Source organism: Mizuhopecten yessoensis, unplaced genomic scaffold (genome assembly GCF_002113885.1).
Source record: "Mizuhopecten yessoensis strain PY_sf001 unplaced genomic scaffold, ASM211388v2 scaffold10987, whole genome shotgun sequence".
Classification (NCBI taxonomy): domain Eukaryota; kingdom Metazoa; phylum Mollusca; class Bivalvia; order Pectinida; family Pectinidae; genus Mizuhopecten; species Mizuhopecten yessoensis.
Genome location: NW_018408821.1, coordinates 1,287,412 through 1,306,636, shown reverse-complemented (window position 1 = coordinate 1,306,636; position 19,225 = coordinate 1,287,412). Strand labels below are relative to the sequence as shown.

The 19,225-nt window shown below is 33.0% G+C and overlaps 1 protein-coding gene across 1 annotated transcript; it reads right to left on the bottom strand.

Moving 5' to 3' along the window:
- Window positions 1-5,025: 5,025 nt before the first annotated feature.
- LOC110464420 lies at window positions 5,026-18,280 on the bottom strand. The gene is made up of 4 exons (XM_021519627.1): window positions 18,209-18,280; window positions 8,453-8,902; window positions 7,961-8,089; window positions 5,026-7,705 (listed from the first exon to the last, which is right to left on the bottom strand). Exons 1-4 carry the CDS (start codon window positions 18,237-18,239, stop codon window positions 7,626-7,628), a joined length of 690 nt encoding a protein of 229 aa, XP_021375302.1. The 5' UTR covers window positions 18,240-18,280; the 3' UTR covers window positions 5,026-7,625.
- Between the last annotated feature and the right edge of the window lie 945 nt (window positions 18,281-19,225).

Below are 19,225 nucleotides of genomic sequence, written 5' to 3'. Positions count from 1 at the left end.
CTTCACGTTGCAGATACTTTCGCTCCTGACATATAATGTAAGTTGTAATGTATATAAGAAAGGTCACTTCTTCAGTAGAACTTTTTATTATTTCATTATTATTTACTTAAGTACAGCTATATAATATCATGTTTGTTGTTTAATGCTTTTTATTGTAGCTTTTTACATTTTGAGAAAAATGAATGTATTAATCAACTGATATGGTTTGATGTTATGTACGAAGCAAATAATACCATGATCTTTGTTTGGTAAATCAATTTTTGATGAAACATTTGGTAAGAGTTAAATCCTGAAAGTTTATCAGACGCAGACCAATAATTGTGTCGTATAATTTGAACTGTTCGGAATGTTTTGAATGCATTCCACTATAATATACACACAAGGTCTGACGTCTCTGATAAGAGACATGAGCATCACTTCCGCCTCGTTGATATCTTCAACCACATGCAACACTATACGTACATACTGGCGTCTGTTCCGGATTGGTGAATTATATATACCTGTACATGACAGTTTGACCTCCAATTAAAGGTCAGTAACGTTGAACATCGTTGATCTAGTCACCGGTGTTTGTAATGATAGACTCATCGCTTTTGTGTATCCGAAGGCAATGAACGATTCGAAAACAACAATATCATCATCGTTTCGTCGCCTTAATTTCTATTTCTTTTTATAATTAACATTTTCTTGTAATGAGATGCAATGAAATTAAGGTGCACTAATTATCGTCTCTGTGTGTGTCGCATTCTTACAACACGACAAAAAACAACAACAGAAAACAACGAAGAAACGAATGGTACACACACATAATCACAAAGAAGGGTCGCACATTTCATGCCTTTTGGTTTTAAGGGTCGTAGTTGACGTTAATGTTTTTCAGATTAAAGTCTATGGTAAGATCATCACGAAATTAAATTTCTCTTGAGGAAAAAGCAATCCTTGCATTGAAAAATAAGGGTAGATTTGTAGGTTTGTAAAAGAGGAGTGCAACAGACGTACAGGCGGAGAGATATTGGAAAAAACTTAATACCCTCACTTTCCACAGCGGGAGTTATAAATAACAATACAGAAACAAAAGGCCAAATTTATGTTTTTCATCAAAATATATAAATATTTATTGTTATTTTGAACAGAGTACTAATGGCCCCCTTTTACAATTAGGGTAACGTTAATCCTATTACCAATGGAACACATGCAGTTCTTACAAAGTCTTTAGATATTTTAAATCTCAGAGCTTCAGTTCTTCTATCACCTGAACAAAGTACCACATTTCACATTTGTTCTAGCTAAAACTCTCATTTCCTGTCGGAGACTGATTGATAATAAATAACTGCTTGATAGAAAAGACTGTATCAGGATGGCCTATAATCATGGACTTTATTCCTGCGAAATATTAAGGTCATCGATTTTTAACCACTGAAGCACACCTCCTTCATACATTGTAAGCTTGCCTATCACCGACTAATGTTACATAGTTTCATCACTTCATTACAGGATTATCTGGCCAAAGGGACTTACCCAAAGGCTAAATTCTCATATTATAGCATTAAATTCATTACAATCATTAAATGTTTTGTTACATGTGTACTACGCACATTCGATTCAGTTGGATGGATTTTATTTGGAACTTAACTGATTATATTTACATTTGCATGGCATTGTCACTATATAGCCTCTTTGAAAGCTGTGTCGTTGATGGGACTTTAATTACCATGCCGCACGAGACATAATTACCATACCGCACGAGACACAATTCTTAGCGTATTAATTACAACACTGACCGGAACTACAATATCCAATGTAAATAAACATGACGGCTGCTTAAATATCGCTGGGCATTGTGAGATTTGATAATGTCATTGTAAATATATGTGCAAAATAAAAAATAAAATAAAAAAACACTTTTATTACAACGAAAACAAGACCAAAGTCTGCAATATCCTACAAAATGCACATCGGTTGAAATCACCAATGCTGGCAATGGAAAATTTTTTAACGCTCATGCAATTTATCAGAAATATCGTCTGTTACACTGCACTGATCAACAGGGGTTCGTTATAAATGTCTGAAATACACATATTCTATAGACCTACTGACACATATGTTACAGACCTACTGATATGAGTCACAGCACACATAAACATTCGTCATTTCAGACATTTGTAACGAACCTGTGCTCCGTCGCAAGATCACTCACTTCAAACGCTATCAGTTTCACGCGTCTCGGATCCACGGTTCCTCAGTTTCAGACGACATGTCAAATAACGATGCTGTTATAGAATCTACCGACTGTTGTCGGGTTCCCATACAATCAACAAATACATTCACGCCTGGATTCTTCACAAAATGAGCAAAGAGAAAAGTTCGAATTAGCTTCCAAAAATAACTCCCTCGTGGAGGTCAAGGTCTTTGACATTCACGGTGTTCACTGTATTTATCCATGCGCGAAATTTGTTCCGGGGGAAAATCGAAACAATTTCAAATCTAACTTTTAGCTCAGATTTCTATTGAAAACTGGAATCACCCTATAGACTTATCATACGCAATTGTATTGATACTAAATTGTGGAATAATTTTGAAGTGTTTGTTAAAATGTCAAAGTACTACTTTGTTTGCAAATCAGCACGGGACAATACGCTGTTCAAATTATTGAACGAAATTGTGTGGACTGTCGATAAGGCGGGCACTTTTAATTTTAATTATAAATTATGAGGTAAAAAAGAACATAAGAGGCAGAGAAAACGTAAATATAAGTATTGAACTGTTTTTGTATGGTATTTATGATCTTTTTGAATGACACAGCTATGCAAGCAAACAAATCATAATGCGCTAGCGCGCATTATGTTGTTTGCTTGCAAAGCTATGTCATTCAAATAGATCATAAATACCATAAAAAAACAGTTCAATGCTTAAATAGAGTTTGATATTAATCCTTCAGTTTTTGCACATTTTTTCTGTATATTCATCATACGATGTCCAACATCGACATAAAAAATAAAGTATGAACACTATAATATATTCTGGGATATATTTTGAAATGTATAAAATAAAACCATGATGTATGTATTAGAAGAAGTTATTTCAACGTGTACCAGATCCATTACTATGTCAAACTCATTAGCAAGATATGTTTATACATGTATTTGCAATTCGTGACCAACGGAATGTATGTGCATTCCGAAACATAAAACAACTATTTTTCTATGGTAAACAGTTTTGTTTTATATTGTTGGTTTCCAATACTGAAAAGAAAACAATACATCCAATACAACTTCTAAATCTAAAACTATATAATCGTCTAATTGTTTAAAATAAGGTAGCAGTGTACAGTAGAAATGGCTTGACCCTAAAAATAAAGGGCATGTCTCAAATAAACATGGATTGTGAATTCAACCTGCAACCTACATATATATACATATTTTTAAACTACATTTTGATTTCATTTTGTTTAGAGGACAGAAGTATTTTTCCAAAACTGTTTTCCCTAGATTTGGGACTTCTGAAAACCATGGTTACCACATCCAAAAATACCAAAATATGGAAATATTCATGATTTTTAACCCAAATTTGACACCCGCAAGCACATTTTTTTCCCTTAAAACCCGTCTGAACATAAATATCGCCTACTCGGTAACAGAAATACTCACATTTTAGCATAGGTCATTCTGGTGGATTTTTCACAATATTTACACATGTGCCGAGTACGAAAATAGACTACATGAAAAGCTAGCGTTTGTTGTGAAGACACAGATTTGTAAATGCCCAAAACTGTAGTCTCAAACCAAATTCGATTTTTTTCTTGAAAAATTATGAAGCCCACATAGTCCACTTCATCCTGTATGTGCCAATTTTAGTGCTGATTTTTTTTTTCAAATTTTGATACATGTTGTATAACAGGGGTTATTCATTGTATAAAAATATCACCCATGGCCATCGTACGTGGTTACTGTACACTGCTACCTAAGGTTGTATGCTACATCCATCATATTCCATATTCTTTAATGAACTAAGATGAATCTGTTTTCATTTTACTAATTGTCTAATGCCCAGTTAATTAGTTTTTTCCTTTGCTGTGTAAGCATATATTCTTCAAAAATCTCAAAAATATGCGTGTGGTTATCTAATATATGTGTCTAACATTTGGATCGTTGTATCATTGAGTTCTACTAGCTGGAGAAAGGATTACCACATATGTTGATAGTGATACTTCTGCCTAACAGGAAAAGACATCTGCTTCCGTGATGTTCGAACTGATTTGATTGACAAAAATGGATATGAATATGGCTTTGATGTGTTCTTCTGATGTGATATCTTATGACATTTGTTAACAATATTCCTCCTCAATTAGTCATCAGGTGAGATTCGTTATTTTCGGTCGTCCATGTCTCTAGCGCCTTGGTACTAAATATAATGAAGTTCTTTAACGCATTCAATCTGTTTGAAATCGTTAGTGAAGCATTTTGCTTTAAAAAAATAAAGCAATGTGAGATATTATTTTGTCCGTTATTTTATGTGTCATTATTCAGATGACATTCGTCTTCCAAAATTTATCAAATTACCAGATAAGAATATGTAATGGACAACTTTACACGTAACAGTCTTCATTCCTTGCTCAGATTGTCGATTGCCTCATGGATAGACGGAGTTTGAACCTCGATATCTTCCCGGGATAATAGCTTGAATTCCAACTGTGAAAGATTTTAACTGACCAAGACATGACATTTAGTTTCTTGCAATTATTTTATCAAAGTTTGTAATCCTTTCCGATCCAAAAAGGGTATGAATTAAATATTCAGATTTCCGCAAATAATGGACGCTCAAATATAGTGAACGATTACCAAAATGATTAGAATCCCTTGTAAGGTTAAACAGCACTAACCAGTAACCTATACTAACACAGACTATTAGGAAACGAAGTTATCATGGTCCTCCCTGCCTGTCGTCGATTTCGTGTTGTTCTTGAATGACATACCTTTTTGATTAAAAAATAAATAATCAGAAAAACAAAACAAAAAACGGTGTCAATAAGCAAATTATTTATTAACAAATACATAAACATCATACCCAATCTCATTTATTCCGGTTAATACCATCCGTAAGTTAAACTTCAAATAAATACCGTCGGAATATCAAATCATATCACAGTAGTTTCACATTTGCCATGAATGTTGCTATTTTATTTAGTTCTTGTCTTTTTTTTTATAAGATACATTATATTCATATTGATATTTATTATTGAAGGAAGTATATGTATATATCTTGTTTTGCTTACTATCACTCGATGTATAAATTGCATAATTTGAAGTAAGCTTGTGATATTCAACGCATATCAAAAACATAAAACATTTTCCAGCATATGCTCTATTGGACATTATTTATTGATGGTAAGTCCGGTGTTTGTGCGATGACCTATATCTATAAGATGTTTTTGTTCGTTTAGATACATGAAGATAAATCGTGTGTAAAGCTTCTTTTGAAGAAGTGGGGTTTTGTTGCATCTACAAACACATGCACTATTCTTGCTATAGAAAGTAACGTCAATTAAGATATTATGGTATTCTAGGAAACACTATATGTAAAAAGACTGGAATAATGTCAGATATCACATACCACAGTGTAACGAAATAAGATATGTCCGTTTAATGTTTACGTGACTACATTATCATAGTAGCAGTATTATTAGTAAATTGATTCGTCGTATTTACAAAACTCATAATATTTGTGATAAATTATTTTTAACTCGAAAATCATACAATTTGCACAAAGTATCCCTATATTTAGATTAATATTAACAATTAACATTAGATACATCACTACAACACCATAAGAAGTGATTGCGATTGTAAATTTGCAGATTTATTAAATAATCTCCTAGTTCCTCTGACGCTTTACTTTATTGAGTTGTTCTACACGTTTTTTATGGAAGATTAAAAAATAATTGATAATAAATAGTTCAATGTCTTTTGTGCTCTTTCTGTGTTGTGTTTCTATATGTACTGTTATTTGTCAAATTCCGATTATTGTCATCATGATACTGTAAGATCTTTGAATCTATTTGTTTCGTGTAAAGATTATTTTAGTGTTAATCCTCAAATGAAATAGTGTTTATATTAATCGCACTGTAAAACAGGTTAAACCATTGTATACATTGTTCTGTTTTTGGATACAACAGATTGAATCCTGATATCTGAGGTGTTGTGGATTATTTGTGTTGGACAGAAGACTTCAATGTTCCAGAGGAAAACTCATTTTGTCGGCACCTACTTATTTACTTTAGGGACTTCTATCAAAACAGTCACGAATGTACACTGAATGACCTAAAACTAATCTCTACAACTACAAATGTTCATATAATTTGTGAACCCCCATCACAACAACCATATAAATACAATATACGTAGGGAACTGTTTCGTCAAATCAGCCACATACAGTTACGTTATATAGAAAACAATCGCATCAATCATACACATTTACTTTTCGATGGAAAAATAGGTACACATGAAACACATGCAAGCATTCCATATCGAAATCCTGATCAAACCTTCAGGTTCTATTGGGAAACCATGATCCTACATTCATTTTCTTTAGGTATTCCTTGTATTAAATTCACTTCCTGCTGGGAAAATAACATCCTATATTTTCTTTTCATAAGGAAACCCAGATCCTATATCCCGCTTCTGCAGAGAAATCAAGATTTTTCTTTCCTTTCCTGTAGAAAATATAGACCCTACATTCACTTATATAGCGAAACCAAAATATTACATCCCGTTTATACATTCACTCTGATTACAAAATCCAAGATCCTACATTATTTCTCTGTCGGGGAACACAGACCCTTCATTCAGTTTCTGTAGGAAAATCAAGATTTTTTAATTCACCTTCTTTAGGAAAAGTCATTGCAATAGTACTCCTATCCATTTTATGCATTAAGTTCATTCCTCGAGTCATGTTTATTCGTGACGTGGAGAACTCACTCCAGCAGCCACACACATAAACCGAAAGGGAGTTAAAACGTCCAAAATTAACTAATGAAAATGTCAAATCCCTTCAAAGTGCTAAATATAAAGACGTAACTCAATTATAGCCTTTGGCTGAGGTCGATACCTGGATTTATAAACCCGAGAAAAGATGTATTAACCTAAGTTAGAGGCTACAATTGTTTAATTATTTTACAAAACAGTAATGTAAGCAATCTGAAAAATTCCACAACAAAAATGCTTCGAAAGTGGGACGGTGCATTGTTTGGAGACACGTCATAATTCTATTTTTAGAAACACACAGTCCTTCAACAGAAATCACGCGCTCCAAGTCAATATCGGTTTTTTTTATCGGTGAACACGTGATGCACACCTGGCCAATCACTTGTCGGGAATAATATCAAAATATAATAATAATTGCCATTTAAAATCGATTTACAATGAGCCAGGCTAAAAATGACTCCAAAATTACGCATAGATACTGTTATTAATCTCACTTGTTGTCAAGAAAAAGTAACACTTCTGGTCAGTTGCTCAAATACCATTAAAGCCATGGTAAATACGCATGTGTTATATATAGAGAACATGTACCACATTAATTTTCCAGTGTCAAGTTTAATAATTTCCGGTTAGAAATGAAAATCGCTTTTAATCCCTTGCAAGATCCAGGTTCTCGAATAGCCTGTCTGTATAAGGGGAAATTACTGGCTGGAGAAGAGCGTACAATTCTGAAATAAAATGAAGAAAGTGTCAGTAAATATATTTTAATCATGGATACCAAAATATAAAAATGGATTTGATACACCATAAGTGTCAATTATAAAATAATTTCGGTATGACAGATATTTGGAAATATTCACAGACATCTGTAAAAACTATTTATTTATCTATGTACTTAATTTATTGATTTATTACTTAGATTTATTAATATGTATTTATAAAAATGTGGATCCAATGCCTTCTGAACTACACAAAGTACTTACTATTTCCGCACCAGTTGTCAACCCCAGCATTGATGAAGATGTTCATAAAATCGGACGTTGGATTAAACAATGTATTGATGGTGTTTGTCACCATCGCCGTGCACGTGTCCCAGGGCATGTAGTTTTGAACTAAAACAAACAATGAACCATATGACACGGAGAGAGAGAGTGTGAAAGGTGTTCTAACATTTTGATCAAGATATTCTGCATCTTGCAGGAAATGCAGGATCACACGCATATATTCTTAAAAAATATAATTTTAAGAATAAGCTTTGAAACGATTTAAAAATGTAAATGTAATTCTTATTATGATATCTTTCATTTCATTTATAAATCTCTACTATAGAAAGTTAAATAATTCGTAGTATAAACATTGTTTGATAAAAAATACAAACCTTGTAAAAAAAAAAAAAAACGCAAAATTTGATTTAAGTTGAATCTATATAAATGCCAGAATACCTTATTTCCTTGTGAAGCTGATAGACTACTTACGATATTGGTCGATTAAAGTTCTGCCAACGGATCTAAGTCTATAGGAGTATGGCTTTGTCTTTAGAGTTTCTGACTTGTACAGCACCTTCGGTTTAACAAATCCTTTATAGTTATTTAGCTGTTGACTCTGTGCAGAATATGAAGATCCCCACTTCTTCACAGAATTGCCTCTTTTGAATTTGCTTTGGGTTTGCATGTTTCCATAGTATTTACTTTGAGTTTGCATGCTTCCATAGTATTTGCTTTGAGTTTGCGTGCTTCCATAGTATTTACCTCTAGTTGGTATACTGCCATATCGTTTCCAATTATTGGGTTTACTGTTATGTAAAGAATATTGCGTGGCTCTTGCATTATATGGAGAATAAGCATTGGTTTGACCAGAAGAAAACACAATTGGCTGTTGACATGAGCAGAAGCTTAACAGAGCGAAACAAAATAATGCCAGCCATGCTGAAAAAGACAAAGAGACAATTTTAAATAAGAACTCTGTTTTCCTGAACCCCCCCCCCCCCCCCAAAAAAACCCCAATTAAATAAAAACAAATCATAATAAAAAAACCATGAAAAAAATGTTAATCCGCAAAAATAGATATCAGTTTCGGAATAATATTGATTGGAATATTGAACACTGTCTTACACTGAGAGCAGGAGACCATTTATTAATTATACGGTAATTCAATATGAAAAGGTGTTGCTGTTTGCAATTATTATGAACATATGTTTTGTCATTTATATTGACAAATGGTCTGATAAATATTACATTAACTTCTTTTCTGACTTATCCAATGCGTCAATCATATACTATATATTTTTTGTTCATGATGTAGATAATGAAATATATATTTAATGATTCGTTTTCATGATGTACATTTTTGATTATTTTTCTAAAGGTTAAGATTTACTTCCTTTATTCTTATTTATATTTATATCATATGGCAAGTTCTATTTATAAATAATTATTTCTTACCATGTGATAATAGGTTATACCACACATATCGCAGGACGTTAACGTTGCAGATATGCAAACTATTACTGTGGTATGTATGTTTTTCGTTATCTAAACATATGTAGTACTCCAAACACCTGTCATTCAGAGTTTTTACAGCTATTTGAAATAAACTGACTCCCTAGCGTTACATCATTTGTGTTCAAAATACTGTTAGTATTTCGCCAGTAAGCAATTCTGAAAGGTTTATGTCGCTACAACTTTGAAGTGTGCTGACGCTGAATTAATGACAGTGACTGAAATCGTATTAAAAGCTTCACAAATACATGTGATGCATTCACTTAAATAGTAAAGTTTTATTTTGTCGTTTTTCTTTCTCAGGGATTTTGTTTATCTACAATGTATTTTTTTAGACGATACGAATCTTAGTTCATTCGGTACGGTATTTAGGTTATTTTATACGCTTACTGACAGCATCAGATACATATTGCCTCACGTTATTAGTTTCATTATGTATTTATTAGTGTAGTAGAGATGTTATACTTATTTCAAAATCAGGACATGATAATCTGGGCAAGGTTGCAAAGTTTTCTTCTCTAGCATGACAAAATTACAATAAAATACGTTTACTCAAATAGGGATGTAAGGGGGCGTAACTCGCACAAAACTCTAGACAGCAGAAACTGTCATAACTTTATATACTGACTGTTGTTAAAATATCACTACTGCCCGGCTATACTTACGAAAATAATCGTAAAGAGTTTAAAATTTGAAAAGGTTTGAAATTTTTTGGAGGCATTAAGAAGGTATATCGTTTATTAACTTGATCAACTTTTTGTTTGTTTTTGCATTTGACTATTTCCCTACGTATTGACCAGATGGAATCAAAGCGTTTTGGTAAGTGAAGTTATAATGAAAGGTAGGTTCGGGTTTTGTGGGGAATATCTATCAAGATTTAATATTGATTTTCTGGAAATTAGTAGTCCCTTCAATACCACAGCACATGTACACTCCATGATAAGATGAACAAGAACAGAAAACCGCAGTGTTTGTGATAAAATGGTAAAATGCAGTATCGTAAAGTTTTATTATATGGTTGAAACTATCGAGCAATTTCTTGACTTACTGTTTCCCCCCTATATAACACATTCTTGCAATGCGTAAAAACACACGAGACATGTTTTATCAGATTGTCCGAGTATTCCATGGTTTTCCAGTAATGGTTCCAAGGTGATCTACAAAATGTCATTAAAACATCTCATCATATACAGTAAACTAAAGAAGGAAGGTGTTGTATGAGAAAGGGCAACATTTTATGTATGATAGTTATGATGTCAATATGTTTGATGTATTGGAAATTGGAATTGCCAAATTCAGCTGTGTGGGTCACGTATTTATCACTGGTGATCTCAAAAGTAGAACTGGTAGAGAGCCTGACTTTATTCCATTTGATGTTCTACATGATAGTTTACATCAGGTTATAGATAATGTGATACCCTATGAGGATGAAGTTGGTGAAAGTGTTCGTAATTCTGAAGATGTTTTTGTTAACCAATTTGGGCGTCGTCTTTTGCAAATGTGTAAGACTACTGGTTTTCGAATATTAAATGGTCGGACGACTGGTGATATCGAAGGTAAATTTACGTTTTATAACGCCTTAGGTACAAGTACAATTGATTATGTACTGGCTCATGGCCATTATTTGGACCAGGTTCAAAATTGTAATATTTGTGATTTTAATGAATATTCTGACCACGCGCCATTGTTTTTCACCTTAAAAGCAGACACTCATATTTGTAATTGTTGTGACTTCAGTAATATGTTTAGTACTACTAAGTCTGTGTACTGGACAGAAGAAATAAGAGTAAATACTGCTGATTCTATGAATGCAAACAGGGCATTAATTGCAAATTCATTGAATACCTTAGAGAATACTACGGACAGTATTGACAAATGTTTGGAAGTACTGGTTAACAATGTTCACTCTATTTTTGACAAGTCTTGCTGCTTCGAGAAACGTATACGTACTTGTAATTGTTCTTGTCATCAGAAGTCGAGACGTAATGTCAAGGAACCTGACAAACCATGGTTTGATAACGAATGTAAACGTTTACGTAGAATATATAGAAACGCTTTAAGATCTTTTAATATATGTAGAACTGTTAGCAATAGAGAAAACTTGGTTTGTGAAAAGAAGAAATACAGGACCTACGAAGGGAGGGTGAAGAGATCTTTTCTTTGGAATGAAGGCGATATGTAAGACATTTTGAGAAAAAATGATCCCAAATTTTCTTTAAAGTAATTTTTCTAGACGTAAGACTTGTGATTTCAGAAATCTGGTTTTAAATTATTTTTACCAATATTTTAAAGATATTGCCAACAATTCAGTTGACTTTTCTCCCGTCAATGTTGAGCAAGTTGAAGTTGATAACGAATGTATTTACCCTAAGCTTGATGACGATTTCAGTCTTGATGAATTTTTAGTTTCAATGAAAGGGTCATCCAAAGGTAAATCCGCCGGTTTAGACAATGTCATTAATGAATATTTTATTGAGTGTATTGATGTTATTGCACCAGTTTTCCAACAATTGTTTAATACTATATTACAGGTAGGACACTTTCCTTAAGCTTGATCAGAAGGAGTTGTTATACCTCTGCATAAAAAGGTGATAAAAACGACGTAAATGATTATAGGGGAATCACGTTAGTAAGTCATATGGCCAAGTTATTTACATCACTCTTAAACGAATGTTAAAGTGGAGCGAAAGCGAGAATGTAATTACATATGCTCAGTTTGGTTTTAAGCCCGGGAGTGGTACCAGAGATACATTTTTTGTACTTAATACCTTGATTACTAAAACGTTACAGAGTTATAAAAAGCTTTATTTTGTTTTCGTAGACTATAGAAAAGCGTTTGATAGTATATCACTTAATCAATTGTGGTGCAAATTGTGGAAATTAATCTATATACGAGAGTCATGTGGAAAGTTTCATGGTTAATTATCTCCTATGTACGACTTACAGGTCGGATTATTACAAGGAGAATCTTTATCTCCAATAATGTTTTCTTTATTTGTCAACGACATGGAATTCGAATTGATTAAGTCAAATTACCAAAGTTATCACTTGCAATTACTTAATTTGTTTTTAATCATGTATGCCGATGACACGGTGTTTTTTTCTGGGTATGTTGTTGACCTCCAAAATATGTTGGATTTTTTAATCACTTATTCTCGACGTTGGAATTTATCTGTAAATGTAGACAAAACAAAAATAATTGGTTTTAGGAAAAGTAAACGATTGTATCCAAACGAGCAGTGGATTTTTGATGTTAAGCTATAGAAGTGGTAGATCAATTTTGCTATTTAGGTTTGGTTTTTAATTATAATGGTAAATTTACCATTACATTGAATAACATTGCTGTACAAGGAAGGAAAGCTTATTTTCTTCTTAATCGGAAAGCGAAAATATTTTTGTTGAATGAAAAGACCAAGTTATCTTTATTTGATACTTATATATCATGTATTGTAAATTACGGGTGTGAAGTATGGGGTTATAGTCCTGCACCGCAGATTGAAAATATACATTTATTATTTTTGAAAACCTTATTGGGTGTCAGGAAAACAGTAAATAATGCCATGGTATATTTTGAACTTGGTCGTTACCCTTTGCATATACAGCGTAGAATTTATACTTTTATTCAGGAAATGGGAAACATATTCAAAACATCTTCAAAATGTTTGTTGTATAAACACATTGTTGACCGTTTTGATATACAATGGTATTTTACAAAACCGCTTTTTAGAAAAAATAAATGTATTCTTGCGAAATATAGATTGCAAGCACATAACCTTAATATAGAGACAGGTAGATATAATGCAGTGCCTTGAAACCAGAGATTGTGTACTTTATGTGATCTTGGAGATGTCGAGGATGAGTTTCTTTAGAATTAAGAGTATCGTATATCAAGCCATATTATCGTATTCGTCCTTCTGTGTTTAAATTAATAGAGCTACTGGCTAGCATTTTTTTTACACTTATTAGAAATTTAAGTAAGTACTTGATTCAAGCAACTGTTAAGAGAAGTCAAATATCATGAAATAAACGTTTTGTTACTGTATAATGCGATTGAGATCTATGTCTTTTACTTCACAATGAGTATAATCTCATTTCATTATATAATATATAGTACTCGTTCTATCTTCATGTTGAGGATGTATGATTGACTTTGAAGTTTTGTTATTTCCTAGAAATTTGGTTAGATTAAGGCTTTATCATAAACAACTAAATTATGCTTCACAAGAGTCCGCTAAGTTACCTTAGGAAAACCTTATTTTTTTCCCCAACTTATGACTATTTCATAAATTTGTAATGCTTATGTATGGAATTGAATCTATTGCATATGTTCACCGCCATTGTACAAGCTATTTGTAAAGTATTTATCTATATGTATATTTCTGTACGCCTATATGCAATGTGCATTTGGTAATAAATTGAATTGTACAATAGTGAAACCTTACACGATACGAAAAGAAAATTGAAAACACATGAGAAATTAGCAAGTATATCTGATATTGGACTTACAACTGCTAGATTTCTGGCATATTGTTACAGTTTGTCAGATAACGTTGGTAGGTATATTTAAAATAAACCAGCAACATATATTTCTTATAAAATCGAGTAATTTTATTATGACATTAATTTATAATAATTTATAGAATATGACGTTACCGCTATAATCTCTATAGAATTCATTGTTTACATAATAATAACGTAACTTTAATAAGCATTATTTGTATAAAAACACGTCTTTTTAACATATAAACTAAGCGGTCTGGTAAATAGTGTAATATACAGGTCAATTAAATAAATGTTTATCACGATCACGGTGTAAGAAGGAATATAGAATATAGATACGTAAGAGCAGTTTCATATCAGAAATAACTTTTTAAGCTAATCGTTATAGTAACGCATTAGGTATATATGTTACACGTATCCAAAGCACTCTAACTAGATTTCACTAACGATATTTGTATTCCTGAGAAGGGATTAACTCATTCGTAGGAAAAAATTGATGGGAGTATAAATAATAAGACAATCGAAATAGTTGAAATATTGTTTTTATAAAATGCTGAGTTTACAAAAAAAAATCCAGAGTTTACATTTGACAGCGCCTAGTTAAGATATTTCCCTGCAACCACAAGATGTCAGCGCTTGTCATGGACTCTTTCCTTGACCTTATGAACCAAATGCAGTGGGCCTTTTCCCCCTATAGGAATATTAGGGTTTGTGTGACACTTTTCCGGCAGTTGTTTCCGGTCAAAAGTTAACGGGCGTTTTGTGATATCACTTCTTTACTAGTTCCGGCCTTCAGCTTTTTATAAATAATGTTTGATAAATAAGTTTTTTAGACCTCGTTGCTTAACCTTTAACAGTGTGAACTTAGAATCGGTCGAGCCGAGCAGTTTGATGACTTGGCACGGTTCAGCATTGGTCTTGTCAGTATTGTCGACTATATGATGCCTTATAACTGCGCCAAGGTTATTTACAAAATGAAAGAGCGATTTCTTGCACATTTTTGTATGAGGTGTCAATTAGAGCCAAGTTGGGATCAATCTTAATATGTAATGCTCGGGCAATAAGGTTTGTCTTTGCATAAATTATAGAAATATGTACGTGCTAAACCAAACCCATCTCTTTAAATGATCTTTGCTGTTTATAGGACGTTAAACCCTATGCACCCAACCCAACCAACCGGTAGCCCCATTTATAGTCCGAATTATTCTGACGTTTTATCGACTTTTTCATATCGGTCTGTCGTCCATTAACGTCGTTAATCGACGACAGACCGATATGAAAAAAGTCGATAAAACGTCAGAATAATTCGGACTACCCCATTTAGTGTTACATCATCACATGGAAACGACAAAACAAATCAAGAAGAATGTATTGGTACTAGAAAGTCTTTTGTCGACCATATTTGGAGTATTTCGTTATTAAAATTACAATGGAAAACACCTTGCCAGTAAGGCTTTATTTATACTGCAGGCGATATGTTCTACATGAAACAGTCACGCAGGCGTCCAATATTAACCTATCAATATACCAAACTGAAAAAGTTTGTTTTTAGAAAACGAGATTTATTTTTACAAAACGTTTATGTTCACGTATGATTATGCTGAAGGCTTCCGAAGGACTTCTTGTCTTTTTAGTTTTCCTAATCATCATTTCAGCATAATTCCAGGATGAAATTAATAAGCCCTTTGCAATAGTGATGAATTAATTCGTCATCATCAACCAATCAATCGAATAACATTAGTTTAATCTAATGAGCGATGTTGAACATAAAAATTGTGTTCCACGTAAAAAGCATATATATTTTTTTTATAATGAAAAATACAATACTAATACACAACATTTGATAAACAAATGTACCACCCTATCTACATGTAGTTAAAATAGGCCAAATAGCTGTAAGGAGCTTTACAGTACATAGATATACAACCAATACAATCAATACAATTAGCATATACATGTACATAAATCAATATAGTTTTGGAGGAAATCGCAGGAGCTGTCTGTATCAGGCGCTAACTACTAGTCCTTTACCACCTGGCCAATATCTCCCTATGTGTGTATGCCTGCGTTTAGTTTTACACACGCGCACATCATACAAAAGCATACACGACTACATATGTATTATGACCGCTGTATTTGATATGTATCATATGATATAAAAATCGTAGGGGAGAACTACTTGATTTGGAAAAATATATCTGAAGTTGACCTGGCGTCCCACTGATGAACCTTAATTGACGAAATGGCTATGTAATGCAGCAACATCTTTACTTTGTTTGGCTTTGACATTGATATTGATATTTATTTTTCGATTTTTTCAGATGCAATAACTATGATACAACGTATTGTTGAATTTGCTATGCATTTCATTCCTACGATGGCCGAAAGCAGCCGACACAAAACAACTACAATATAAGATATGTATATGCATGTACACTGTTTTTTTGCTGGGAAATTTAGTTATTTCCTTGTCGTTTATTAACCGCCGTATCAGGCACGTGTGAAATATCAAGTTGACACGAACCGTTAAGGAATGTAAATAGCACTTGTAGTTGTATTGTTTACATGTACAGTTTTTAGATAGTGTTCATGTACATACATGTCTTATATCGTAGTTGTTTTGTGTACATGTACAGTTTTTAATTAATATTCATGTATATAAATGTCTTATATTGTTGTTGTTTTGTGTACATGTATAGTTTTTAAATAGTGTACATGTACATAAATGTCTTATATTGTAGTTGTTTTGGGTACATGTACAGTTTTTAATTAATATTCATGTATATAAATGTCTTATATTGTTGTTATTTTGTGTACATGTACAGTTTTTAAATAGTGTACATGTACAGAAATGTCTTATATTGTTGTTGTTTTGTGTACATGTACAGTTTTTAAATAGTGTACATGTACATAAATGTCTTATAATGTAGTTGTTTCGTGTCGGCTGTTATCGGCCATCGTAAATTCCTCATTCATACCTAATTTGGTATCACACTTGAAAGTTTGTTATATAGATGAATCGAAACATTCTCTTGACTCCAAAAAGGGAAACAAAAAGTTAAAAATTTGAATTTTGTTAATCTTCTCCTTATAAAAAATTGATATTCATTATTCTCCAAAAAACTGGAACAAAACATTGATTTTGTTGGAATTAATAAAGTTTCAATGAGACTGGGTTTCATGATTAAAAACTGGATTGATATAGGAAGATGGGCACAAGATTGCCTACCCTAAACACGAAAAGCAGAAGTACTGTGTCAACGCAATCGAAATGAAAATTAAAAGATTTTAAAGAATAACAGAAGAAGAATCACTACAATAAGCGTGGTAGAAACGCTATATCAATAACCATGTGCATTATCCAAACAATGGTTAAAAAGATAATGTTTCAAACAAAATTGAAAATTGAAACCATTGATTGGAATAGCATTAACATAGAAAATGTACATATCGCAATGAGAGACATAAAAACATGGTAAATAAAAGAAACCTACATACTTATTGCGTCACATGTCGCCTATATAGGTTATACTGAATCAGAAGAGCGTATGTAAGAGACAGAAAGGGTGGCAATATATATTTATATATATATATATGTTCATACAATAATCAACATAAGTTATAACTGTCAAGTTTATCTTCCAGACTACTTGCTGAATCATAAGAAAAATATCATGCAGTTTTCGGCACTATTGCGACTGCCTATGTAATAGCCATAGTCCTGAGGCGTAATACATCACAGGGTTATCCCAAGGGGTGTATAGTTTTGTATTGAAACTTTGTATAGCCTTTTTGAGGCGAAAAGACGAGACGACGACAATTTAGATACAAATATAATGTCGTTATTTCGCCGCGAAATAACGAAACAACGACATTCTATAATTTAAAATCTCGTTATTTCGGGGCAAAATAGCGACATTATATTTGTATCTAAATTGTCGTCATCTCGTCTTTTCGCCTCGAAAAGGCTATACAAAGTTTCAATACAAAACTATACACCCCTTGGGCGAAATAACGAAATGGCACAAATGAGTCACCATATTAAACTGATATTTTAAAAACAAATCGTCACTTTCACACACATGTCGCACGTGGGTCGAAATATCTTTTCTATTCTAGAATGAGACATCCAAGTGATCATGTTTTTTTTAGAGTTAAAGTTGTTTTCTTGATTGTTCAATATTCTAGAGACGGTGGCCAGTCTAACCCTCCCTGTGTATCCCCAAAACTTACCATTTTGACGTTTCCCCGTTAACGAGACCATAACCGCCACGCGGTGATGGGGACGATGTCCTCAGATAACGGTGACAGGTAAAGTGAGAAATACTACACCTGTGCTGGTCAGGTGTGCAGGGTCCGGTGATCACGTCCCTCCAGGCAATATGTGTTACAGGTTAACCTATCCGTTATATCTATAAATATATACCTACTCTGAGGTGGAATGGTGACGTCATTAACATGGATTTATTAGTCAGCAATTTCATGATTTGTCGGGGTCAGTTGGGGTCATTGGTGTCAATTGAAACACTCACCATCTGGGCCTTATACGCAAGTGAAAACGTGATTATACAGTCGCAAACTATTACGACCAATGAAATCTCGTGTTTGATCACAAATAAAAAATCAAAGAAAACAGACTCTTGAGTCCCTTCAAACAATCTTGGTGTGCTCCATCCAATGATAAGGTGCATCGTGTCAGAGCCTGTAGGTTTATTAGAAATATTTAGTGTGTGAATCTGGTCAATGACGTCCTGTCGATTGGTGAAACACGTAATGCATCCGAGGGACGTTGGATTCCGGAATTTCGGGTTTTAGGCCTCCTGCATTCCAATGTATTACATTTAATGATTATGTGTCTATTATGTTCTCAGTGTATATGCATAACTCAATATAAGAGACGCTGACGTTTCACAGCCGTCCCTGACCTAGCTAGTCCTTGTGAACTTCATGAAAAAGCCTGAGGGGTATACATGATATACACCACAGACGGTATTTAAATGTCTTTTCCTTAATATTTAATAGTTTAGGACTATGGCATGTAATATTGGATTGCATTTTTGCCAAATAAAGACATAAAATGAAAAAGAGCGAAAAGAACTTTTTTTGCGCACTTAAATAATGTCGTCATGATAACAACAAGGATGCGCTCCATTTTATAATTGACTATTCAAAACGTTTCTACCGTATTCTTCTGTTAATCAGAAAGATATACGAACTAAAATTATATCAGTTATGGATTTAACTAAACGA

Excerpts from the sequence above, each read along its gene's own strand:
- LOC110464420 (XM_021519627.1), bottom strand. The coding sequence starts at position 18,239 with ATGGTCTCGTTAACGGGGAAACGTCAAAATG. Across the intron at positions 8,090-8,452 it reads AACTTTAATCGACCAATATC|TTCAAAACTACATGCCCTGG; the intron begins GTAAGTAGTCTA and ends TGTTTGTTTTAG. Across the intron at positions 7,706-7,960 it reads TGACAACTGGTGCGGAAATA|AATTGTACGCTCTTCTCCAG; the intron begins GTAAGTACTTTG and ends ATTTTATTTCAG.